This window comes from Megalobrama amblycephala, linkage group LG3 (assembly GCF_018812025.1).
Source record: "Megalobrama amblycephala isolate DHTTF-2021 linkage group LG3, ASM1881202v1, whole genome shotgun sequence".
In the NCBI taxonomy this organism is placed as follows: Eukaryota; Metazoa; Chordata; class Actinopteri; order Cypriniformes; family Xenocyprididae; genus Megalobrama; species Megalobrama amblycephala.
The window spans coordinates 61,062,456-61,090,199 of record NC_063046.1 but is presented as its reverse complement, the minus strand read 5'-3'; the positions used below and the strand labels follow the sequence as shown (position 1 = coordinate 61,090,199).

The following is a 27,744-nucleotide window of genomic DNA, read 5'->3' as shown; positions in this document are numbered from 1 at the left end:
GCATTGCACATGTTGATAAGGTTATTGGCTGAGGTTGACACAGCAAACCCATTGTGTGTTAACAATAAAAATGGAAGTAAGGGCTAAATGTGGAGATTTGGGGTGTGGTGGGATTGCTCAGATCAAACTCAGGCTCCACCTTGAAGGACCAAGTCCTCCCACCATAATCCCTGCCGTCTCTCTGAGAGGTAATGTGTCACCTATTATATATCCCGGGGGCAAAGAGATTGTCAAGAGAAGCTATTTACTGTCAACAAATGCTCTGGAGAAACACACTGAGGCACTGAGGTGACAGTAAAAGTATTTACATTGCAAAAAACTTTTTTACTGTTGTACAGTTTGGATTGTTGTAATCGTGATTAGGTCTATATTTAAAAATATAAGTATATTATCGCATGGGCCTAATTGCACAAAAACCATAAGCAACTAATAAATATATATACAGTCAAACCAAAATTTATTCAGACACCTTGAACATTTCATTCATTAATACAGTTTATTCACTACATATTTTTAAAAAATGGTAATAAAATAAGATTTCAGAGTTAAAGGGTTAGTTCACCCAAAAAAGCGATGAGAATATTTTTGGTGCACCAAAAAACAAAACAAAATAACGACTTATATAGTGATGGCCGATTTCAAAACACTGCTTCATGAAGCTTCGGAGCGTTATGAATCAGTGTGTCGAATCAGCGGTTCGGAGCGCCAAAGTCACCTGATTTCAGCAGTTTCCGATCCGAATCATGATTCGACTCAAAAGATTCATAACACTCCGAAGCTTCCTGAAGCAATGTTTTGAAATTTGCCATCACTATATAAGTCGTTATTTTGCTTTATAATATTAATATTGAACCACTGTACTCACATGAACTGATTTAAATATGTTTTTAGTACATTAATGGATCTTGAGAGAGGAAATGTCATTGCTCAGGCCTCACTGAGCCATCGGATTTCAACAAAAATATCTTAATTTGTGTTCTGAAGATGAATGAAGGTCTTACGGGTGTGGAACGACATGAGGGTGAGTAATTAATGACATTATTTTCATTTTTGAGTGAACTAACCCTTTAAACTGTGTCAGAAAAAAAAAAAATCTTAATTATGTCAGATAACACTTAAGCAAAACATGGTCAGGTCAAAGTTTCTAAATAAATATATATATATATATATATATATATATATATATATATATATATATACAAGTATATATTTTTTTAAATAAATATGACTATATAAAAAAATATTTAAATAAAAATGGCTGCATATATATGCAGTAAAAATATATATATATATATATATATATATATATATATATATATATATATATATATATATATACACACAGTACAGTCCAAAAGTTTGGAACCTCTAAGTTTTTTAATGTTTTTAAAAGAAGTTTCGTCTGCTCACCAAGGCTACATTTATTTAATTAAAAATACAGTAAAAAACAGTAATATTGTGAAATATTATTACAATTTAAAATAACTGTTTTCTATTTGAATATATTTCACAAAGTAATTTATTCCTGTGATGGCAAAGCTGAATTTTCAGCATCATTACTCCAGTCTTCAGTGTCACATGATCCTTCAGAAATCATTCTGATATGATGATCTGCTGCTCAAGAAACATTTAATGTGTACAATTGTACAAAATATTTGTGTAAAATATTTTTTTTCAGGATTATTTGATGAATAGAAAGTTCAAAAGAACAGTGTTTATCTGAAATCTAATCTTTTGTAACATTATAAATGTCTTTACTGCCACTTTTGATTGATTTAATGCATCCTTGCTGAATAAAAGTATTCATTTCTTTCATTTCTTTTCAAAAAAATAAAAATAAAAATTCTTACTGACCCCAAACTTTTGAACGGTAGTGTATAATGCTACAGAAGCTTTGTATTTCAGATAAATGCTGTTCTTTTGAACTTTCTATTCATCAAGGAATCCTGAAAAAAAAAGTACACAACTGTTTTCAACATTGAAAATAATCATAAATGTTTATTGAGCAGCAAATCAGCATATTAGAATGATTTCTGAAGGATCATGTGACACTGAAGACTGGAGTAACGATGCTGAAAATTCAGCTTTGCATCACAGGAATAAATTACTTTGTCAAATATATTTAAATAGTACACAGTTATTTTAAATTGTAATAATATTTCACAATATTACTGTTTTTTACTGTATTTTTAATTAAATAAATGTAGCCTTGGTGAGCAGACGAAACTTCTTTTAAAAACATTAAAAATCTTAGTGGTTCCAAACTTTTAGACTGTACTGTATATATAAATATATTTAGCACATATTTAAAAAAAAAAATTGCACTGTGTGGGGAAGAAGTCACTACCTTTAAAAAGGATGTGTATGTGACATACACTTGAAGCTTAAAACTATACATACCTTAAGGATATTATAAACAAATATATAAGAGATGTCGGCAGTAATTTTGAAACAGAAAGCAGTGACTCATTCCAGATATCTCGATGTCATAAATTCCCTCCCTCAGAACCGATAGTCAGCTCTATATCTTCAGTTTCTGCCTTGCTCTGACATCATCACAACAGTTTCCAGTAAGATTTAGTTGAACTAATGTCTGAACGTCAGCTCTACTTCCTTGTTTGTTACTGTCCATCGGTGTTTCGCTCCTGAGCAAACTAGTATTGACTCAGGGGGAGGGTGTTTAATCTACAGAGGCTTTAAGTCACAAGACAACGACATGCCTCGAGCTATAGGGCTCGGTATGAGATGGGAGGTCCTCTTATGCATTTCTAAGTAACAAAAGGCCTGGCGCAACACAAGACCAGTCTTGTCCTATGGCTGCGAAACCAAGGTGCTATTAGACGCTTCGCCGTTACAGCTGCTTTCTCTTACAAATCTGGGAAGACGAGTCATGATGCGCTACGAACACAACACCGCAAGCAAACATGATACCGAAAGTTGTACAAGCATAAACATTTCATGGAGCCTAAAAGCCCTTCTTGGATAATGATGGGCTTTTAAGGCTGATGGACGTGAGGGGTCAATCATTGTGGGAAGCACTGGAAGACAGAGTTTAGACCTATTAACAAATAAGCAACATGTTGTACATTGCGCTGGGTAAAAGCTCTCATAATAGCATACAGTTGCATTCGTAATTATTAGCACAGGAAATATTGATTTGAGTGGCAGAGTCGTGGTATCGAAGCAGAGCACTTTGAAGTGGATGAGTGGCTTTGATAGTGTAATGCGGAACTGGTTTCTCATAGAGAGATAAGCTACCATCCCCCATGCTTTTTACAGCGCCTCGCCCAGCTTTAAACGCTCACCAAACATCTACAAACTTGTTTGTTAAAACCACATAACACAGCTCAGAGGAAACTCAAAGATTCCTCCTCAGACAAATCATTACTGTTTTATTCCAAACAGGTTAAAGTGATTATACTTAGTGCAAATGGCACTTTTGAAGTGTTAAGAATTGTGAATTCTTTATAATGTTTACACACGTTTGAAAGCACATTGATTTTGATTCTTAAAATAACACCTATGTTAAGAATCAAAAATCAATGTGATTTCAAATATATGGTAACCAAACAGCATTTCAACTGGCGTCTGGCAGACAGAGCACAGTATCTTTTTAAACAAAAACAGTACTGCGTAATCATTAACTCGGACCTCCATTGCTGACCTTGTGCATGTACTGGATTAACCAGTGTAAATGATTTCACACTGACTGCTATTTGTGGATGTACATAGTAAAACTTCTTCTTCACTTGCAATAATTCAGCTTAACATTAAATAGGATCCCGTTGTTAAAATGCTTCAATTTTTGCATTGTAATGATTTATTATGCACCTTTTATTAAAAGGCCTAAGCATTTTCATGTATTAATTGCTTTTTTATTGCCAAATTGTTAACAACTTGTAGCGAAAATTAACAAAGGAGACCTTCCCTGACTTCCTAGGTTGTCTATGAAAGCCTGTGGACCGATTTTTACGTGAATGATTCGGGTCGTTTTTGCCGGAAAAATCTAAATAATGTGCCGTTTATGCGCGCTACCGAGAACCTTCATTTAAAGACATATGAAATGAATGCTAATGTTCAAGATAATTATGCATGAGCTATTCTGTACTTCAATGTCTTGCAAAGAAAAGGGATTATACAACAATAGTTGATCTACATCTCAAATTTACTTTATAATCAAACTTTCATAACAATGTAATTTTAATGAGGCCTCATCTGTCGACATGATGCCGATGAATCGCAGCGCTTGTGCAAACACATCCACATCGCTTTCTTAACCGCTGATTTCTTACCACTGTCTTTTTTGTTGTGCTAGCTTTGATATTGAGAGGAAATCATGCAGCACATATTTACATATTCATCTAAATTCAGCATGAACGTCGTCGGGATGCTCGTTAAAAGTATCGATGCAAACTTATTTCCAACTTCTTTTTTTTACTTATAAGCAAAGAAAGACCAAAAAAGACCTTCGATTTGAGTATATCTGGGCCTTGAATCACGTACGCCTGCATGAGCGCAAACACAAGCTGGCTGCAGTTCACTTAACGGCCAGTGGTGTCGCTATATAGCCTCTTTAAATTACAATTATCTTTTTGAGCAAAATGTAACGTTTCAAAATGCATTTTTGATATTTATTTTTTATTATAAGACATACTTATCAATTTCCCTTTTTTTTTCAAAATCTAAAAATTAATTTCCATTTTTAAATGAGAATTCAAGACTTTTTGACCCATATAAATGGACTGTAATGTCATTCCCCCATCCAAGTGCATTGATTAGTATTTGTAGCAACAAACATTTTTGTTAGTTCATGAAGTTAAAACATAATTACACATATATCAAGGCCTAAAAACTGAAATAACATGCACAGTGGGCAATGATTAAGAGGCACACACATTAAAATCAAGCAGCAATACTCATGATATATTAACAAAACTCATGTCATACTAAAAACGGAAGATGTGAAGATGTATTTCCAATTCTCATGCCAAAAACGATCTCTCTCTCCTGCAATATCTCTCTCCGGTCTGGGAATGGTATGCAGGCCTTGGTCACATTCTGCTCAGAGTATTTCTTGTTTTCTTCGGCAATATTTGTCCTCCGGGGCTTATCAGCCACAGATAAGCAGACTCCAAACAAATGATTAACAAAACATTCATTGTCTTCCTAGGTGCTCAGATGAATTTCAAGCCTTTCTTCAAATGAACACACATGTGGAAACACACTGAAGCTGTAGTTTGTATTTAATTTTATTAAGCTTTGATTACTCAATGTATATAAAAAAAATCACATTTAGAAACGGTGCTTAAACTAGAGTTGTCGTCATTGTCTCGTCATGCTACAAAGTCAGTGAGTCTCAGTCTACTACAAAGACTGAAATTACAAAGACACATTAAACTTCAGAACTGATAGCAATTAGTTCAACAGCTCTCAGTTTCCCCAAGGATGAAGAACACAATTTGCTTCATTGTATGTGTTCTTGTATAAAGGTCAGCTGTATAACATTCATATTTTCAAGTTTTGTGAGAAGAACCAAACTCTCACACTCAGTGTACAGTTTAGTGACCTTACTAACATTGTCGGATGAACATTCATCCAGCAAAAAAGATTTCTAAAATTAAAAAAAAGGTTGGTCTTGTGTTTTTATTTTGGCTTGCTTAGTTGGGGGCACTTAATATCCTGATCCAGTTATTGAACTGAATTGAATCAACATTGAACTGATTCGAGCTGACTCGAGCTTGTTTCCAACACGGATTAAAAATAAATCTAATTGCGGCTTTTTATCTCCCAAATTTTTACTTTTTTCTTGCAATTGCGAGATATAAAGTCAGAATTGTGAGATATAAACAGACAATTGTGCTAAAACGTTAGAACAATTGGTGACTTTAAGCTGACTTTTTTTCTCAAAATTGTGGTTTTATATAATTAAAATGTAATACTTTTTTTTAAAAAATGTGGATTTATATCTCACAATTTGTATTTTATAACTCACAACTGCACAGCAAAATCCTCAGTTAAATCAACTCTGCTCAGAGTACATATGGTCCCTTTCTATATAGTGTTAAAGTAACACTGAAGCAGAGTTAAAGTTAATGAAATAATTAAAGATTAATTAAGTCATGATTAAACATTAGTGATGAACACCTGCTGTTAACAAGCAGAATCACTGAAGAGAAACACAAGAACTACAACTGACTTCCAGCCACAGTCTTAGATGAACTCAACTGAAGATAAAAGACATTAAGGGCCCTATTTTAACGATCTAAACGCAAAGTGTAAAGCGCACGGCGCAGGTGCACTCAGGGCGTGTCCAAATCCACTTTTGCTATTTTAACGACGGAAAAAAGGTCCGTGCGCCGGGGCGCATTTTTGAAATGGGTTGTCCCTATTCTCTTAATGAGTAATGGGCGTAACGTTCAATAAACCAATCAGAGTGTCATCTCCCATTCCCTTTAAGAGCGAGATGCGCTCGCGCCATGGCGGATTGCTATTTACATGGCGTACACGCGATGAGTCAGTTATATATATGTGTGTGTATTGGCACGATTGTTCAATTAATTAGCCAATTTCGTTCATCATTATAAGTAGTAATAGGCTGAATTGAAAATAGGTAGCCTAATTCTAATACACGCAATGACTATTCATCATTACATTTTTATATTTATGTACACAATAATATTCTTTTACACTGTAATCCTTTTGTTTTTAATATTAGGCATGTTTGTGTGATGCGCATCCCTGTGTGTAATAAGCAAAGTCAACGCGCACTGTGGACGCGCCCAGAGGCGCAGTTTTTACCAACGCGCTCTAACAAAAAAATATTGCGCCATTGACTTTAGACTTTAGACCAGGTTTGAGTTGGTCTATGGCGCAGTCTATTTTCAGCTCCTTAAAATAGCAATGCGCCGGCAATGCGCCTGAACACACCTCTTTTTTAGACCAGCACGCCCATGGGCGCACTAACTGGCGCAAATGCATTTACTAATTTAAGGACGTGGCGCTGAATGGGAAAATGCGAACGGCGCCGGACGCAAATTAGCAAACACACTTGCGCTGCGCCTTGCGTCGCATTGCGCCGGGTGTATTATAGGGCCCTAAATCTCAAGATCTGATTAAACAACTCCACAAACAGCATATTATCTCGTTAACTTTAACTGTGCTTCAGTGTTATTTTAACTCTATGTAGAGACACATGTACTCTGAGCAGAGTTGATTTAACTCTGGGGATTTTGCTGTGTGCAAGTTTATATCTCACAATTCTGTCTTTATTTCTCAGAATTGCAACTCTCAGAATCATGAGTTTAAATCTCGCAACTCTGACTTTATAACTTATAATAAGTTTAAATCTCTAAATTGCAAAAAAAAAGTCAGAATTGTGAGATAAATGTTGCAGTTACCCTTTTTATTTTTTTTATTCTGTTGCAGAAACAAGCTTCCATAGTTTACAGTAGAGCTACTTATAGCTGAATTGAACTCGTTTCATGAAGAATGGGCTTTACACAGTTATTGAACAGAACTGAATCAACATTGAATTGACTCAAGCTGAATAATGACATTACTGTTTTCTATAGGAGTCTATTTCCAACACATATTAAAAAAATAAAAGTAATTGCGACTTTTTATCTTGCAATTTTGCGGGTTTATTTTAAATTACTTCACAATTTGGATTTTATAATGCACAACTGCAAGTTTATATCTCACAATTCCAACTTTATAACTTATAATAAATTCAAATCTCGCAATTGCAATAAAAATTTAAAATCGTGAGATAAAAAGTCGCAGTTACCCTTTTTGATTTTTTATTCTGTGGCAGAAACAAGCTTCCATAGTTTACAGTAGAGCGACTTATAGCGGAATTGAACTCGTATCATGAAGAATGAGCTTTACAGTTATTGAACAGAACTGAATCAACATTGAACGGACTCCAGCTGAATAATAATGGCACTATTGTCTTGCTACTTCTGCTTTACAGCAGATTACAGCCTCATATTTGATCAAATTTGCATCATCACTTTCCTATTTATTATTGTGAAGTTTGAAGCACTAGAAAAATAAAGGTGACACATATTATATCTGCCATATATTTTAACTATACACCCATTCAATATAGCTAATGATCTTGCATTGACAAAAAAAACCAGATAGTGATATATATTTTCTCCTGACAGTCAATTACATTGATAACAGAAGAGTCAATATATCTTGTTGTTTACGAAAACAAAAGAAGAGCACAAAGATAGAATAGCTTTCTCTAGGAAACTAGACTCATTTTACCATGCTCTGTTGGAAACAAAATGGTTTGAAACTCATGACCAAACTCAACACTAAAGGAGAAAATAAAAACTATCTTTGATAGCCTGAGGCATAAAGCAAACAAGACTGACAGACATGCTATTTTCTGTTCTCTCACCCGCAGTTAATCCGTTAAATTAATAAATAGGCTACATTAGGGTCAGTTGTAGGCTATAATACAAAGCAAGCACTATAGACCTTGTTAGGGAGAATATTATTACAGCATTGTGTGGGAAGACTCTTGGAGAGTCATAACTGTTGCATCACCAATCTTAAAGTAAATCATCAGGGTCACAAGGAATACCAATGAAATAAGTAAGCTACCATGGAAGATGTGCAATATGATTTACTGAAACCTAAGCTAAAATTGTTCATCACATGACCATTTTGTCAATGGCATTCATTGAGAATAGAAGCACTATTTGTGTGAGCAGACTGCACTGACATGCATGGTATTGTATTGTATTATTTTACTGCTTTCATTTTACAGACATATTTCCCTTCCCTTTTAGTTTTATCAAACTTTAAATCCACAAGCAGATTCATCATTCGTTTTATCGATTTTAACATCAACAGCAGCAGGCAGGGGAGGTGTCTGGGGGATTTTTCATGTGAAAAAGCCATGAAAGAAGTTTTTCAGTTGAGTGAACAAAAAACTAGTCTTTTAAAGAGCTAATTGTGCGGCTTTATCTAGGCTGATATCTGTTTAAGAAGCGCTCTGGTCAAATGCGTTTCTATATTTCACACGCAGTTCGGGGATTTTCGAACAAGATCTAAATATTTTTTTTTACCTGCGTGTAGGCCATACATACCCATATATGGAAATTGTAATTACCGGATGGGCGAGGTCACCTGGCTGCTTACGTCAGAGCCCAACTACCTGCTGAAGACCATTTTCCTCAATTCACGGTTGATGAGAGGTTGGAAGGAAGAGCTGCTCTACACTTAAAACACTTCGAAAGATTGGAAAGCTGAAGGATTTTTTGTGGATTTTATCGTGTCGAATGGCTTGTGTAAGGATTGTGGGATTAGCAGTGATCGTTTTTCTTTTTCAGGTAAGTTTTTGTTTTGTGGCGTCGAAAACCGTCGCGCGGTTTCGTCATTGAAGGCTTCGGTTTGTTATAAAATGTTTTATTTGTTTTTTTTTTTTTTTTTTTGTTAAAATAGGTATTTTCGTGTGGATATACGGAGTCGTCGACATGTACACCTGGGTTTGAGTCGGAGTTAGTCGTTTTTAAAGTGCACAGAGATCACCTTCACAGGGGAAAGAGACTAGGAAGAGGTAAGTCTTCACAAATCTCATTACTGAAGCGTTTTTAAAATGTTTTAATATTTAAAGACAACGCGAAGTACATTAATTCATAAATCTTATGTGTGGTCTATGCTAATGCCTGCGATAAATCTGGTCTCCCCTCAAGTTTAATTGTTGTGCTTCGATCGAGTTTCGTCGAAAGTATAACTTTGTTTTTCAAAGGTGTCTTCACCTTAACCCTTTATTAGGTCTAGAGACTTCGTAAAGATATTTTGTTTTCAATTATGTAATCTCTGGTGTGACAATTTAAGCTAATGTCTAGTTTTTATTTATTTGTGCAGGTTAAACTAATGTTTTTGTGTTCCACCTAGGATTGAAACCCTCAAATGTTGATTTAAATCATATTTTAGTTCTCTCATATGTCAGGAAGTGAGGTCAGGTGTTAAATTGGTTTCTATAAATGTTAGGTTTATATAAATGTCATGCTTCAGTAAGTCTCTGCAGGTGTTGTGAAATTCAGATGATCTCATTCGGTGAGTTTCTGTGGGTGTGAAACCAGGAGATCAGGGCCAACAAATCCTTTAAGATGTCACTTTCTCTTATTTTCAATCATTGCAATATTAACCCAATTATTTTTGTTTTTTCATACCCATACGCAGTTTTTATTAAGTGTAAACATTTCTATTTAATGCATTGACTCCACCTCCAAATCAGGTACTTTCCTTAAAGTGATTCCAGTTAAAGATTGTTTATAATTTTAGTTTCGATTTAATGCCAAGCATTGTTCATTTAATCATTTAAAGGATGTCTTTTTCCTCCTCATCCAATTGATCTAAAATTCTCTAAAACAATGTTGTTGTTAATTCATTTAGCATTAAATTGATTTATTCATTCATATTAACCTTTTTTTTTTTTTTTTTTTTTAACCCTTATAGGGTCGTGGGGTAGTTTGCTCAAATAAAAAAAATAAAAAATGTCCAAATGACATGAAACTTTGTACAGTTGTTAACACTTTATAGATCTACAAATAAAAAAATCTTTTTATGTTGGTGTAAAAAAAAAAGTCATATTTGTGCAGTGTGTGTGTATATATATTACAAAAAAACAGCTATTTATGTAAAATTCACTTTATAAAAGACCCACATTTCTAACTTTCATTCATGGGGATAACATGGATAATTTGACATGGTTTAGTGTGAGATTTTTGTCCATCTTTTGGAAAATGCAGTTTACCAATATCACTTTTACCAGTAGATGCTGCAGAGCTCCACTCTTTGCTATTTGACTGACTGAAAGACATCTTTTCAAGTGTTTTTCAGTTGGATTTATATCTAATTATTATGACAATAAAAATGACTTTTTGTCAAAGTTTAGCATTTTTTTTTTTGTACTGAAAAAAATAAGTTTTTCAAAAATGTTGATTTTGTTGAATAATGTAACATTATTGGAAAAACCTGTTTTTGTTTTTGTTTTTTTGTTTTCATTACAAAAAATACTAAACTTTGACAAAAAGTAGCCTTTAGTTATAATTGTGATTTTGTAATATTTAGATATGAATCCAGCTGAAAATACTTGTGTAAAGATGTCTTTCAGTCAGTCAAATAGCAAATAGTGGAGCTCTGCAGCATCTACTGGATATAGTGATCTTTTTCTTTTTTTTAACTCTTTTAAAACTGCATTTTCCAAAAGATGGGCAAAAAATCTCACACTAAACCATGTCAAATTATCCATGTTATCCCCATGAATGAAAGTTAGAAATATGGTTCTTTTATAAAGTGAATTTTACATAAAAAGCTGTTTTTGTATAATAACCTTTTTTTTTTTTTTTAATTTATTTATATAAATAAAAATAAAAAAAAGAGAGAAATCCTCCAAAACTGCACAAATATGGAGTAAAAACATTAATAAACAGAATAAAATTACATTTGTTTAAAAAAAATATATATTTTGTTACAAATGTTTTGCTGCCTGGGGTCTGTGGAGAACCCGAAGACCCTGAGTGTGCTTCCCAAACGAAGACCACACAAGGGTTAAACAAACATTTTTGTTTGGAAGTTCACCAGACTTTGGTTTCATATTGCAATTGATCTGTAGTTTACCTCTGAACGTCTTGAAAGGAGTTTTCTTTTATTGTCCCACTAATGGTGGCTTATTTCCAAGGGCTGAATGGTTTCACCACTTCCGACCTCTAATGGATGGCAGCACTATGGCCATTGCAAAACCTCTGTATGACGGGATAGTGTTTGTTTAAATGAATTATGCTCTGTGTCTTTGGGAAAAAGGATTGAAACTGTAAGCATTCTGAAGTTGAGACATGCTTTAGGACATAAAGCATGACTGTAAGCTATACCACATGCAAAACATTGAACTTGAATATTGCAAATTGAAATTATGAATTTTTTTTTTTTTATCTTTTCATGAGACCATAAATTTATATAAAAATTGGCCATAATTACAGTGAGTCACTTAATACTGGGTGGATAACACGTGGCAAGTAGCTTATCCTTAGAACATCTGATAGTTATGTTGGTATCATCAAAACATTTGATGAAATGAAAGTGTTGTGAAGTGAAACGATTAAAGCTTTTATGGAAATATAACTGGTCCGTACCGTTACAAATGTCAGCATATAAATTGATACACTTCTTTCATAAAGAGAAGTTTTAAAATCATCTTTTTAAACAACACATTGAAGTCATAGCTTGAATTTGTTCACCCTGTCTAAGTTTATGCTCCTTTCCCTCCCCCAGTAACTTTCAGTAATTGTGATGGAAGAACAAGAACGCTCTTTCACTCCGTTGACAAGCGGTTTGATGTGGACACGGATGGGACTGTAACACTGAAGAGACAAGTCACTCTTCATGAAGGTCACAAGGCGTTTTCTGTGCACGCTTGGGACTCCAGTGGCAAGAAGCACATGGTGTCTGTCAGAGTCGAGCGAGTCCACCGTCATGAGGACCATCATAGGGACCATCATGAGGATCATCATAGGGACCATCATGTGGACGCAGTCATGAACATCTCCTCTCCACAGGTACAAACAAGTTTCTTCAAGAAACTGTCAGTACAAGCCTGACCTCTATTGGACATTTTTTTTATATGTGCTGCTTTTCTATGGTACTTTAAATGGGCATATTCAACTACCAAATTCTGTACATATTTACAACTAAATACAGAACAGTAACTTTATGAATTACCTTTTATGATTAAAATAGAACAGCATTAAAGTTTAGGTAATATTAGGAGTTTAACACTTTATTTTTTGAAAATGCAAATTTTTTTACACAACATTTTTTTTAATTCTTTACACTTTTCTAGTCATTTTACTTTAACAATAAATATCTTAAAGGTGCCCTAGAATTAAAAATTGAATTTATATTGGCATAGTTAAATAACAAGAGTTCAGTACATGGAAAAGACATACAGTGAGTTTCAAACTCCATTGTTTCCTCCTTATATAAATCTCATTTGTTTAAAAGACCTCAGAAAAACAGGCGAATCTCAACATAACACCGACTGTTAGGTAACAGTCGGGGTGTACGCCCCCAATATTTGCATATGGGGAGTTATTTTACACAAGGGCAGAACGTCTGGATGTGTACTGCTGAATAATCAGACTAGGTAAGCAAGCAAGGAAAACAGCGAAAAATGGCAGATGGAGCGATAATAACTGACATGATTCATGATAACATGATATTTTTAGTGATATTTGTGAATTGTCTTTCTAAATGTTTCGTTAGCATGTTGCTAATGTACTGTTAAATGTGGTTAAAGTTACCACCGTTTCTTACTGTAATCACGGAGAAAAGAGCCGTCGCTATTTTCATTTTTAAACACTTGCAGTCTGTATAATTCATAAACACAACTTCATTCTTTATAAATCTCTCCAACAGTGTGTAATGTTAGCCGTTAGCCACAGACCATAGCCTCAAACTCATTCAATATCAAATGTAAACACCCAAATAAATACAATACTCACATAATCCGACGCATGCATTCAGTATGCATGACGAACACTTTGTAAAGATCCATTTCGAGGGTTATATTAGCTGTGTGAACTTTGTTTATGCTGTGATAGAGTCGAGAGCTCGGGAGGGGGCGGAGAGCACGAGCAATTAAAGGGGCCTCAACCTGAAATCGGCTCGTTTCTAATTATGCCCCAAAATAGGCAGTTAAAAAAATTAATTAAAAAAAACGGATCGTGTTGACTGACTTTGATGGCACATATCTTAAGCCCAGTTTGCAGTGTATGCTGCAATATTAATATACAGTGGGTACGGAAAGTATTCAGACCCCCTTAAACTTTTCACCCTTTGTTATATCGCAGCCATTTGCTAAAATCATTTAAGTTCTTTTTTTTCCTCATTAATGTACACACAGCACCCCATATTGACAGAAAAACACAGAATTGTTGACATTTTTGCAGATTTATTAAAGAAAAACTGAAATATCACATGGTCCTAAGTATTCAGACCCTTTGCTCAGTATTTAGTAGAAGCACCCTTTTGATCTAATACAGCCATGAGTCTTTTTGGGAAAGATGCAACAAGTTTTTCACACCTGGATTTGGGGATCCTCTGCCATTCCTCCTTGCAGATCCTCTCCAGTTCTGTCAGGTTGGATGGTAAACGTTGGTGGACAGCCATTTTTAGGTCTCTCCAGAGATGCTCAATTGGGTTTAAGTCAGGGCTCTGGCTGGGCCATTCAAGAACAGTCACGGAGTTGTTGTGAAGCCACTCCTTCGTTATTTTAGCTGTGTGCTTAGGGTCATTGTCTTGTTGGAAGGTAAACTTTCGGCCCAGTCTGAGGTCCTGAGCACTCTGGAGAAAGTTTTCGTCCAGGATATCCCTGTACTTGGCCGCATTCATCTTTCCCTCGATTGCAACCAGTCGTCCTGTCCCTGCAGCTGAAAAACACCCCCACAGCATGATGCTGCCACCGCCATGCTTCACTGTTGGGACTGTATCGGACAGGTGATGAGCAGTGCCTGGTTTTCTCCACACATACCGCTTAGAATTAAGGCCAAAAAGTTCTATTTTGGTCTCATCAGACCAGAGAATCTTATTTCTCACCATCTTGGAGTCCTTCAGGTGTTTTTTCGGGTGTTTTCACTGAGCAGAGGCTTCCGTCGGGCCACTCTGCCATAAAGCCCCGACTGGTGGAGGGCTGCAGTGATGGTTGACTTTCTACAACTTTCTCCCATCTCCCGACTGCATCTCTGGAGCTCAGCCACAGTGATCTTTGGGTTCTTCTTTACCTCTCTCACCAAGGCTCTTCTCCCCCGATAGCTCAGTTTGGCCGGACGGCCAGCTCTAGGAAGGGTTCTTCCTAGAGGAGGAGGAGGGAGGGTCTAGCTAGCCTCTGTTTTGTTTGACAACACTTCGAACGTCAGCAGGAAGTTATTCCACCCAGGATCGCTTGGAGCACCTTTAACAACCTCATTTTTATATGGTAAACTTTAGGGCTGTCCACAACAAAAGATTTTTCTAGTCAACTGTTAGTCGTTCATTTTAGCTATTAGTTGACTAATCACACTTTTATACTAAACCATAATCATAAAGGCTATATAATGCTCATTATAAGCGCTTATATAAAATTAGTCTTTGAGATAAGTATACGCTGAGTTTTGGTTCATTTTTGTGACACGCTCCAGTTCATGGAGAATGAGACGGCAGAAAGCGCATAATGTTTTTCTTCATTTTACAGAGGCACAGCGTTTTCTTGTTGTTTTGAGTTTGCACAAATAGAAGTAGAACTTTTACAGTTTCGATTGATGACCATAAAGTATATTTCCGCTGTTATCAGGAAAAAAATGCAAGTGATCGCTCCGGCGCCTCCAAGTCATGCTGTAAGCTCACTATACTTCAGCTTCTACACTCCACATGAACACTTGGGTATGCACCTAATAATAGGGCACATTTATCTAAGACAATGTTTGAGCGAGCAGCCATGTTTTTTTGCGACTAATAAACTAATACTATTTTGGTCGACTAAGCCTCTTTCAACAATTAGTTGAATATTAGGGGGCAGTCCTAGTAAAATTTAAAAATATTCTGACTTTGAGTTAATATAATACATTTGATATGAAGTCCCACATTTATGCAACAATACCACGGTGTAGTTAATGTTACTACAGTAAATACATGGTAAATGATGATTTTGTAGATTGAAAAGCCTTTTGACTGTATCATTGTGCAGAGTGTTTCTCTTGTTTTCAGCGCTGTTTTATCTGGCTTAGTTTAAATCGCAGAGACATTTGTGTTCTTTGCTGGATTCAAGCACTTCTCACTGGATCTCACGCCGCTGTTTAGTGGTTGCGTGACCGAAACTAGTCGTTCCGCTTGTGGCACATAAACATTGTATCATACAATGATCAAACTCTTATTGTTTTGTCTAGGGATGCTCCGATCCGCCTTTTTGTGCCTCCCAATTCCGATAGCTGGGATTCAGTATTGGCTGATACGGAGTACCGATCCAATCAAGTAGTAATAAAGTGCTGAATTACATATTACAATATAAATATTCATCTGTATCTCGCATTAAACTATGGATTGGCTTCAGAACACTTGAAATATAAAAAAAAAAACTCTATGGTGCTCTTTAATGTTTTTGGGTTTTTTGTGGGGCTTGACAATAACACACAATAGTACACGCATAGTATCGGATGTTGAATCGGTCCCGTTTGACCAATACCCGATCTGGCAAAATCTGAGCCGATACCGAGTATCGGATCGGCGCATCCCTAGTTTTATCGAGGAAAATTGTATCACAATTATCATTTTTATCGCCCATCTCTACTAAGAATGTACCAGATTAATGTCGCTCATTGTATTTTACTAACATTTGCAGATGGAATCTCCTTCTAATGATCTGGTTCTGATGTTTCCAAAGTCTTCGACGGGTCTAAAGAGAGCAAAGAGAGGTTGGATTATTCCTCCAATCAATGTAATTGAGAATAGCAGAGGTCCTTTCCCAATAAAGCTGGTCCAGGTGAGTGAAAGTCATGAAGGGAATGTTTGAAAAGAGATGGACGAGAAAGAGGTTTCTGTTATTGATTTTGTTCTCTTATTGCTTTCTGTTTTTAGATAAAGTCGGACTACTCTCTTGAAGCTCAGATGGCATACAGGATCACAGGTGAAGGAGCAGATCTGGACCCTAAGGGGCTTTTCACTATAGAAAAATTATCAGGGAATCTGTTTGTGACTAAGCCACTCGACAGAGAAACAAAAGCTTCATACAGAGTAAGATGATTTTTAGTCTCTCAAACTTTAAAAATCAATATTTATTTCTTAGTGTATTTCAGTGTTGGATAGTTCATTCTTAATTCTTAATTCTAAAAGGGTCTGATGAAATGCATTTACACAGTTGTTTGCAGAGACCCTTTTTTGTATAATATAATTTGCATATCTACTACATTAAGACTGTTTTCTTCAGCTAAACTTGTATATTGATGTCACCTAACAGACATGGACTAAAGATACAACTCTAATTTTGATTTGTTTTCAAACAACCTCGGATATTTGCTGCTTAACATGCCTGTATTTCTTCTCCTGTCTTTAGCTTATGACTCATGCTACTGGAGTTGATGTGAATATAACAGAAAAGCCAATGGAAATTATTGTAAATGTGCTGGACCAAAATGATAATAGGCCTGTTTTTACTGAAAATCCATTCAATGGAAATGTTCCTGAAGCTGCTGGAATAGGTAGGTGTATGGTGCAGTTTCTCAGTGAAATTGTTTTTAGCAGTTTTTCCCCCAAATGCCTCTTCAGCTCGTACCACCTAATCAGTCTTTATTCTTCTCTCACTGAAGGTCATGAGTTTATGACAGTCACAGCCACTGATGCAGATGATCCAGAGACTGACAATGGTGTGATCAGATACTCAATTGTCAAGCAAGATCCAGAATCACCAAATCCAAACATGTTTCAAATCAACTCTGTTACTGGAGGAATTTATGTGAATTCTTTAGGTTTGGACAAAGAGGTGAGAAATCTGATGAATGAATCTCACTGTGATGAAGAATGATTTAATGTAAGTAAACTCAACAGAAAACATTTTCCCTTTCAGAAATGGTCCAAATACACTTTGACAGTTGCCGTTGCTGATATGGAAGGAAAAGGTTTTTCAACCACTGGCACAGCTGTTATTACTGTGACTGACAGCAATGATAACGCACCTCAGTTTGATCAAACCTCGGTAATGTATTTTGATATATTCAGTGTTATAATATACAGGGGTGCACATAACTTATGTGACACACTTATCCTAAAAGCTGTCCTCATCACTTTCCTCCTGACTGCTCTTCTCACTGTCGTCTCTTCTCTTGAACATGGTAGATAATGATTTTATTTTACTAAGATTAATGGCAGACAACAGCAAGAATATTAGGCTGCTGTCACTTTAAGAAGGAAAGCACAGACCTAATGACTGACACATCCAGTTTCTTTCTCAACTGTTCGCTTATGACATAACTGAGAGAATACTTGCCAAGTATTTTGACATAATTTTGTGTGTCTGTATCTGTTCAAGCGCAAGTAAACGTGAAAGAGGAATAGACCCTTTTCACATTTCCTGGTTTCTCAAAAGCAGAAGTTGTCATAGTTGGGTTAACTTTTATAGCGGTGAATGAGAGACTTCATTAAATTTAGTTTCCATTTGCAGAAATGGCAAAAGAAACTCCACAATTGTTTTCATAACTTTCAAAAAGAGGAAAAAATACAGAGCGATTGATAACGGCAGTCAGAAGAAAGATGTAATTTTACTGTCACTGCAATAGCCGCTGTATTAGAAACATCCTCACAGCAGCATTAAATAGCTTTTTGTTTTTTTGTTTTTGTAATTTGATCAAAGGTAATATAATACTGTGTTTATAAATGTATGTACATTTAAAAAAAAAAAAAAAAAAAAAAAAAAAACAGCTTGCGAGTCCCGATTTTCACCTCTCCCGCTTTTGAAATCGTGTTAATTGGTGAGACAAAACGCATCCAAATGATAAACTTTCACTCTATGATGATTAAATTTAGCAGTTAATCCCATGCGAATCACATGCTTACCAAACCATTGGACCTTATCCGTATAGATCACGGATTAACTGTGATCTGTTTCACACCTAATAATTAAAGAACACACTTATCATCATGATTGCTATCTTACCAGAGATGGAGAAAAATCCTAGTCCAGTAAGTAAACATGGTTCTGCAAACCGGTCCTCAAAGAAGTTGGTACTCAAAAGCGCTTCCCTCCATGTTTTTTGGTACGCATTATTTATTTTTTGCCACTCATGCGTACCTGCATACCACTTGAGCACCCCTGATATTGTAAGTGTTTTAACTTTAATACTTATGCATCATGCATCTCTTTGTTTTAGCACACTGTATCTGTCCCAGAGAATAAAGTAGGAGCTGAAGTGGCCAAACTTACAGTTACTGATGAAGATGAAGAGGGATCTCCTGCCTGGTCAACCAAATATCGCATTATTAGCGGAGACAAGGGTGGGTTTTTCAGTGTCAGTACTGGACCCAACAAGCTAGAGGGCATCATCACCACTGTAAAGGTACTGTGTGTTGCTCATGTGTTTGCACAGGCGATTGGTTGTGATGATTTAACTTTAGTAAAAGACACTTTCTTTTCCATTCAGCCTCTGGACTTTGAGAAGAACAAGCAATACATTCTGTCTGTGATTGTTGAGAACGATGAGCCGTTTGTCGGTTCTTTGGCCACTTCCACTGCCACAGTCACGGTGAATGTAGAAGATGTGAATGAGCCTCCAGAGTTTAATCCAAAGGAGAAGATTATTTACAAACCTGAAGATTCACCGGTTGATAGTGAATTGGTTACTTATACAGCCACTGATCCAGATATTGGAAAATCACAGAAGATAACGTAAGAAATGTTGCAAATTATTTTCCCCTTCCAGACAATCAAACCACCAACATTTCATTATCCCGTTTGAAAATTCTGACTGTTTTCTTTAGAGATTCAGATCTTGTAGCTAACAAAAATTGCATAGATTTGCATGGAATGAGTTCATTAATTATTTTTCTTTTTTGGTCAAACAGCCTCACTAGCACTAGAAACCACTGAGAACTATCTTAGCTACTGTTTAACAGATACCTTTCAAGGCCTTTTATCCCTTCCAATATCAAACCTCTTCTGCCCACAATTTAAATTACAGCATGCCTGTATATCTTTTGAATTATTTTCAATTTCCAGGCAATACTTGATTACGTTGTTCTTGCTGAACTTTTTTTAGTTTTAACTTGTATGTTTTGGTTCCTTCCAGGTATAAAATTGGCAATGATCCTGACGGCTGGCTGAGTGTAAATCAAGACACTGGATTGATTAAAGTCAGGAAACCTATGGATAGAGAATCTTCCTATGTCAAAGATGGCAAATACAAAGCTATCATTCTGGCTGTGGATGATGGTAATATTATTTATTTATTTATTTATTTATTTATTTTTTAGAATAAGAAATCATGCTAGCATAGCCTTTTTCTAATGTCTGTGCTTGTGTTCAGATAAGACTCCAGCAACTGGTACTGGAACCCTGATAATTGAATTGTCGGACGTAAATGACAACGCTCCTGTCATTAATGAAAGGAATATAGAAATGTGCAATCGTGGTTCAGCCCCAGTGCTTCTCTCTATAATGGACAAAGATGACCCTCCTTATGCTGGTCCCTTTACTGTTGAGACTCAAGGAGAAACCAGTAAAAATTGGTCCACTGTGATGAACGAAACATGTGAGCAATTACTAATGTTTTAAGGAGAAATTAATCTCATTCTTTCATATGTTACACATTAAAATATCTGGCTGGCTTTGTGTACATGTCTAACTACTATAATGTGCCCATTTTAGCAACCGGTGTCTTTCTGAAACCGAAGTTTGCATTGGAGCAGGGTGACTACAATGTTGTCCTGAGAGTTTTTGATCGGGAGAGGCTGTCTCAGGATAGCACCATTCAAGTATCTGTGTGTGACTGTGAAGGAGATGATGTCAAATGTACTGACAAACAGATAGCAGGAATACCACTATCTGGAGTTCTTGGAATCCTAGGAGCAATCCTGCTTCTGCTATGTATGTAATTTCTCCCATGCTTTATATACGTGTGTGTCTGTGTATGTAGTTTGTCTTCCAGATGTTGAATGCCTACAGAAAGTTTAATGTACATACTTTATACTGCAGAAAAGGTCACTTGTACTAATAAGCTGTTTCACTCTTTGAATTGAACTCCTGCCATAAGATTAATAGCAATCCCTTTTTGATCTTTCTTAGTTCATTATTGATACTGCTGAATTCTTTAGGGTAAATAAGTTGTTCCTTATACTACAGTGCTCGCCCTTCTTCTGCTCTTGTTCATGAGGAGGAAAAGTAGCACCAAAAAAGAACCTCTCCTTGCTGAAGATGATATAAGGGACAACATCTACTATTATGATGAGGAAGGCGGTGGAGAAGATGATCAGGTTGGTTTTAATTTGAAAAAACTTTTTATGGTTTATGAGTTTTTCATGGCTGAATTCATTTGTATTTGTTTGGTTAATTTTAAAACTGAATATTGACGGACAAACTTGCCGTTACTTGGCTTTTGCACAAGCAACATGTCTTTTTGCTGTACAAGCATTTGTGAAGCTCTAAAATAATGGGGTGACCTACTTGCACTCAGAAAGCTCTTATGGGACTTTATTCAAAGTCCAGTAATTTACTACCTGAATCGCTGTGGTGCTCGCACTACACAAGGTTCAGGGTCCCTATGAGTCCTTAAAATGTCTTAGACTTAAATTCAATTCTATCAAATAAAAAGACTTGTACCAAGATATATAAATGGTACAAAAAAAACGACTTGATTATTTCAGGAGATCTTAAATTGGGAACAGAAAAAGGAATTGTGATGTAACTTAATGTAACTGCTTATTAAACTTCAAAAGGCTATGATGTAATTGTAGTTTTGAGCACTGCACGTTTCAAAGTAAGTTTTCAGTAGTTCACCTGCCTTTCCAATCTTAAGTTAATGGCAAATTAACTTGATTCGCTGAGCCTTGGCTCGAGCTCTGAGCACAACTAAATGTTATACAGAGTAGGGCTTTTCACACTGCATTTAAGCCTGGGTTAGCGTTGTTCTAAACGCCGCTTTTAACCCTGGGTAAATGAACATTTCACACTTTAGAAGCAGGGTTAGCGCTGCTTTTTACCCGGGATTATGAAATCCTGCTCTGGAGCAGGGTTAGCACCACTTTCACAGTGTTAACCCCGCATTGCAGTGCCAAACTTGTACAGTGTGAAATTATGTGGTGTTAGAATGAACAGTCAGACATTTGGCAAAAGAGATGTGGAAGTGATGTCTTCCGCTTGCTGCCAAAACGGTGCCGACCTGCCAAGGCATGGACTCTACAAAACTTCTGTAGGTGTCCTGTAGTATCTGCCACCAAGACATTAGCAGCAGATCCTTTCAAGTCTTGTAGGTTGTGAGGTAAAGCCACCGTGGATTGAACTTGTTGGTCCAGCACATGAATGAGGCATTTATATAGCGCTTGACTATGTACTACTGTACACCCAAAGTGCTTTACAATCATATTGCGGGGTCTCTCATCAACCACCAGTGTGCAGCATCCACTTGGATGATGTGACCACAGCCGCAGTACAACGGTACTGGTGCGCTCACCACATGGCAGCTATAGGTGGCGAGGAGCGAGCCAATTCAGTGGATGGGGATTATTAGGAGACCATGATTGATAAGGTCCAATGGAGAGAATTTGGCCAGGATACTGGGGTTACACCCCTACTCTTTGACAAGTGCCATGGGATTTGCCCACATGGGATTTGCCCACATGGGATTTGCTCAATTAAATTGAGATCGGGGAAATTTGAGAGCCAGGGCATCACCTTGAACTCTTCATGTTCCTCAAACTATTTCTGAACAATGTGTGCTGTGCACTATCCTGCCGAAGGACGCCTCTTCCACCAAGGAACACCACTGTCTTGGAGGGGTGTACCTGGTCTGCAGCAATGTTTAGGTAGGTGGTAGGGATGGTGAAATGAAGCCTCTCGAATCTTCAAAGCTTTTCTCTGATTCCGGGAAAGATTTGTATTTTAAACAGTGTCATCTTGTGGCATTTCAAATTTACAGCAGCCATAATCCTGAGACCGCAGCTCCGTTGTTTTATCCATTAAGCACAAATAAAAGCCTGAGAACACTAAACTTTAAGTTTTCTGATAATATAATTCACATATTAAAGGTGCAGCAGGTGTTCTGGGAAAATGCTAACTCTAGCCTGCTAGCATTGAAAGTGTACGTCCCATCCTTCCTGCAAATCGTTGTCCAAAACCACGCTGCCTCAAAACGTGAACATGCACAGTCCAGAAGCGAGACGACCAGAGACAAAGTTATTGGATTACATAGTGTCATTCACCGGTGAGAACTTTACAGTACAGTGAATGACACAGTACTTCAATAATGAACCTAAACAACTTTTAAAAAATTAATTATTCAGCAAATGAATGTTGGACACTTCTAACGTGACAGCTGATGAAAACTAGCAGCATTGAGCACAAAATAAACTGCATCACTGTCTTTATAACCAGAAAGGTGATAGTATTTCAGCACATTAAAATCAAATCATACCATGTATCTGCCTGTCCAAGAGAAATACTGCAACCATGGCGTCATCTTTCAGACCCTTTGATTCCCACAGTTGTCTCCATCATGGAAAAACAACACCGATATCAGTTTGAGTTTTTATCTCTTATGACCGAGCCTTTTTTTGTTATAGCCCTTTCTAAGACTGTCTTTGTTTTGATCGATACATTTCCATTGCCACATGTTGTCAGCTCAGAAGGCAAGTGGGGCTATTGTTGTTCGCCTGTCATTCTTGTGCTGACTCTGCACCGCGTACAAGAAACATGCTGATGACGTATGTCTGCAAACATGTTGACCGACAGGGAACAGATGCTGTTGGACTGAACGCAATGATTGAACAAACGTTTTATGGTTCTGCACCTTCCACAGTTGATATACATTTACAAAAATACATTTAGACTGCTTAACATAGTGATTGCTATCAGAATACAGGAGACTTTCAACCAGCATAACAAAAAAATAATTTCTGAAGAGAATCTCCTATTGCACCTTTAAAGTGTGGCAATAAAGCAAATGTAACCAGGCGCCCTTTGTAGGTGCTTTTGACGGTGGACATATAGCAACAAAGATTGGTCTGTGGCTACGCAGCACAGTGCAGTGTGCTGTTGAGACGTTCCTCCCATAACATTAATTTTGTGTGGTTTGGTGCCACAGTAGGCCTTCTGTTGGCTCAGACCATTCGGAATAGCCTTCATTGCCCTCATGCATCAGTGAACCATGGGTTGCCTGACTGGGAGCAACACATAAGCCTTGCCATTTCAGAGATACTCTGAACTAGTCACCTTGCCATAACATTTTGGCCCATGTCAAATTAAAGGTCTTTATTTTTGCCCATTTCTCCTGCATCCAACACATTGATTACGAGAACTAATTGTTTGCTTGCCATCGAATCTACCCTGACATTAATATGTGGCCTTGTTAGGAGATATGTCATATTCACTTTGCATGTGACTGGTAATAAAGATTTGGCTCATCAGTGTAAGCTCATAATAATGATTGACAGGACTGAATGATTAGGCTCCCCCCAAGCCTATGTCTGTAACTTTGATTATGCCAGGAGGTTGCTGAATTGACTTCTCTTTTTCTTAAGAAATGGTTTTAAAGGCTAAAATGTGAGGTTTACCATTTTATGAAATGGTAATGTCTTTGGAAAATGTCTTTTCTATGTCTTTGGAAAAACTTCATCCTGCCCATATGGTCTTGTTGTGTCACACGCACATGCTACAAAATAATTTGGTGATAATGGCAAAGAGATTTGGCAATGGGCTCCAGTCTGCTTGTGATCTGGGGGTTTTGTCACAGAGCTTGGAAGTTTGGCAAAATCCAGCCAAACATCGTGTGTGAGGTCGCCTTAAGTCTGACTGAAGTGATGCAAGCAATCTATTGCTGTGCATTTACTAGAGGTTCTGGCAAAATGTTAATTGCCCCAGTCTGTTTAGAAAATGTTTATTTTTATTTATATATATATATTTTTTTTAATCTGGTTGAATGATTCAATGACTCTCTCAAAAAGACTTTGTTTCATCACTGGATGAATCTGCATTTTTGAATGAATGATTGTTACATTTAAGTCACTTGTCGCCACCTACTGGTGTAACGATATAATTGATAGTTATTGGAAGCGTCAATTTACTTTAAAAAGGTGATAACTATTTTGATAGCTACCATAGACATCAGTGTTTATATCCAAACTATAAACGTTTATCCCAATACTTCTGTGATTTAATTTGAATGATTGTAAGACAGAAATAATGATACGGTGTGGTTGAAAAGGCTTTGAATCTACCTATACATGACAACTGCTCTCTTTGGGATCAGAACTCTGATCTGAATGTTCGCTGTGATCGTACTTTTCAAAGTTTTAATTTACCTAATGACTCATTGTCATTTAAGAATAAGATAATTGGGTGTTTAAATCGAGATCACGATCCCTTAATGATTAACAGTAGTTTGTAGTTGCAATGCTCCACTCGTAGTGACTCTTGACTAATGAATGAGCATTGTAAAAGGAAATAATGTGGTAAACCAAAAGTCAACAGGAACACTCTTAGTGTGAATGCTTGCTGCATACCTGCTGTTGCAATTACGCTGATGTTGATATGCTGTAAATGCAAGGTGTGAACATTTGCAACGTTGACCAACTGTCTGCTGTTATGTAGTAGATGGTTTCCTGTTTGCAGTTCTTTTTAAACATCAAACACCCTTTCTACACAGGACTATGATCTGAGTGTGTTGCATCGAGGCTTGGACAACAGACCTGAAGTGTTTAGAAACGATGTGGCGCCCACTTTCATGCCAGCACCTCAGTATAGACCTCGACCAGCCAACCCTGAGGAGATTGGCACATTCATTGATGATGTAAGTGATTGTTACTTTTGAACATCAATTAAGAAAATTCCTTTTAAAGCAAGGCTTAAGTATGACAGTAACACAATTCTTTGTACGGTAGAATCTGAATGCTGCAGATAACGACCCCACAGCGCCCCCCTACGACTCCCTCCTGGTGTTTGACTATGAAGGAGGCGGCTCAGATGCCGGTTCGCTTAGTTCCATCAACTCCTCTAGCTCAGGACATGACCAGGACTACGACTTCCTCAATGACTGGGGCCCACGCTTCAAGAAGCTGGCAGACATGTTTGGAGGAGAAGAGGATTAAGACTTTTTGTTTTTTGTTCATTTCTCTCTCTTTCTGTGCAAGAGGCACATTGATGGTTTAAAAGTGCAAAATATGATAATTTTATACTTCACTTTATGGTCTGGTGATTGAATATTATGTTTAAAGTTGGAACTGGAAAAATAGCACTGCTCACCTGTCAACATAAAGGAAAGATTCTTTGACTTGAAGTGTTTTCTTTTCGTGGGAGCAGTCTAGGCAGGAACTTGGCTTTTTTCCTCTAAATGACGCTCCCAATTGAAAAGACAATCTGTTGTGATTGCTCTGTGGATAAGCAGCTGAAATGCAGCTTAAGATTTTGTCCCCAATTTTAAGTTGTTTGCCCAGTATGTTTTATGTAATGATTTTGCAAATCCCACATTTTTCAATTTTTTTTTTTTTTTTTTACAATTTCTTTGGCATTAAAGATTTATCTAAAGCATGAACTATACTGTACATTTTTTAGCTTTTTTAATTTTTTTTTTTTTTTTTTTTTTTTTTTTTTTTTTTTCTGTTTTGAAAAGCACTGATTTTTCAAACTTTTTGTATGATATTTGCTGGTGTCTATCCTTTTCCCCTTCAGCTGCAAGGTTGTATGTTTTTATTTCTTTTATATAGTTATATGCTTGTTTTGGCATTAAATTTTTACATTGATGCATTTGCCTATTTTATTAAACAAATTACTTTTACGGTTTTTGTTTCCAAGAGTTCACTCTATTAGCACACTTAACATACAACCCTGGCCAAAAGATTTTTAAAGTCTGCATGAAATGGTTTCGACCAACTTTATCGTATTTACGACTCATTTCTGAGTGAAACTGTGGTAACACTATTTTACGGTATCCTTGTTATACATGTTCCTTGTACTTTCTATAGTAATGACTGAGTTATGCAAAGTTACAACACTAAAATCGTCTCTGGTTACAACTGTAACCCCAAGGAACGAGACACTGCATCCTAGAATGCATATGGGGAACACCCTCGTGACGGGTGTCTGAAGGGAAAGTTGAATCACGCCAATTCTATTGGCCGGCGACAGACTATGACATCATACTAGTGCGACCAGACAGTGTATATAAGGGGCGCCTAGAGAACATGACATCCTCTGTTCGTCTGAAGTGACTAGCAGGCAGCCCAGAGACATGGCAATGAGACAGTGTCTTGTTCCCTGTTCTCAGGGAACCAGGGTTACAGTCGTAACCCAAGACATTCCCTTTCGAGAGGGAACTCGCACTGCATCCTAGAATGCATATGGGGAACGGAATACCCACGCTGCCATGCTGAGGGGAGTGCATGCCAAAATGGCTGAGAAGAGAGCAAAGCACTCAACCCCGGCTCACAGGCTGTCAGTGACACAACTCCCTACGGCCACTGCCCAAACTAAAAAGCCTCAAAGAGGCCTCCACAGAGTGAAGGCTTACCAAGGCCGCTCAAAGGCTTGAAACCAATGGCTTCAAAAGAAGGGGTTCCTTTAAGGGAGAATGGCCAATGGAGCGAGAGGACTCTGGCCAGTCACTTACTAGTGGGACAAAAGTCAACCCCGAAGGCCACCAGGGAGGCCGAACCAGCCCAGACAAGGGCTAGTCAGGCCAACAACCTGTCTGAAAGAACAGAATCTGTACCAACTTCCTCAGAGAGAAAGAAACCTGTGAGAAGGACTGCAAAAAGGCAATACCGACTCACCGGTCCAGAGATGGTCATCCCTGGGAGTAAAGCCTAAAACCCTGAAAGGGGAGCAATATACTCAACCTAGGAACTACAGAGTGAAATCAAAGCACTCTGGAGGCAGGATACTCGACCTAAGCCAGGGGAGGAACAAAGACTGGAATATAGTAGGAGACATTTTTATTTTTTCGACGGTAAGCAAACAAGTTTTTATTACAAAACATATCAATTTCTCTTTTTTTT

The 27,744-nt window shown here is 37.0% G+C and overlaps 1 protein-coding gene across 3 annotated transcripts in view; it reads left to right on the top strand.

Annotated features, from left to right (window-relative positions):
• Positions 1 to 9,118: 9,118 nt before the first annotated feature.
• The window catches only part of cdh31 (cadherin 31), a 93,500-nt gene continuing 74,874 nt past the window's right edge, over positions 9,119 to 27,744 (top strand). For 2 of the 3 annotated variants that reach the window (XM_048186362.1, XM_048186361.1), the window contains exons 1-7: positions 9,119 to 9,347; positions 9,460 to 9,574; positions 12,295 to 12,578; positions 16,394 to 16,534; positions 16,630 to 16,785; positions 17,105 to 17,249; positions 17,358 to 17,530. In XM_048186362.1, the coding sequence (XP_048042319.1) occupies positions 9,297 to 9,347; positions 9,460 to 9,574; positions 12,295 to 12,578; positions 16,394 to 16,534; positions 16,630 to 16,785; positions 17,105 to 17,249; positions 17,358 to 17,530 (1,065 nt within the window). In that variant the 5' untranslated portion in view covers positions 9,119 to 9,296. Of the gene's footprint in view, positions 9,348 to 9,459; positions 9,575 to 12,294; positions 12,579 to 16,393; positions 16,535 to 16,629; positions 16,786 to 17,104; positions 17,250 to 17,357; positions 17,531 to 17,614; positions 17,744 to 18,914; positions 19,101 to 19,184; positions 19,430 to 19,829; positions 19,973 to 20,066; positions 20,292 to 20,407; positions 20,627 to 20,881; positions 21,013 to 25,397; positions 25,542 to 25,632; positions 26,526 to 27,744 lie in introns of those variants that run through there. The other variant, XM_048186360.1, reaches the window with a different exon arrangement.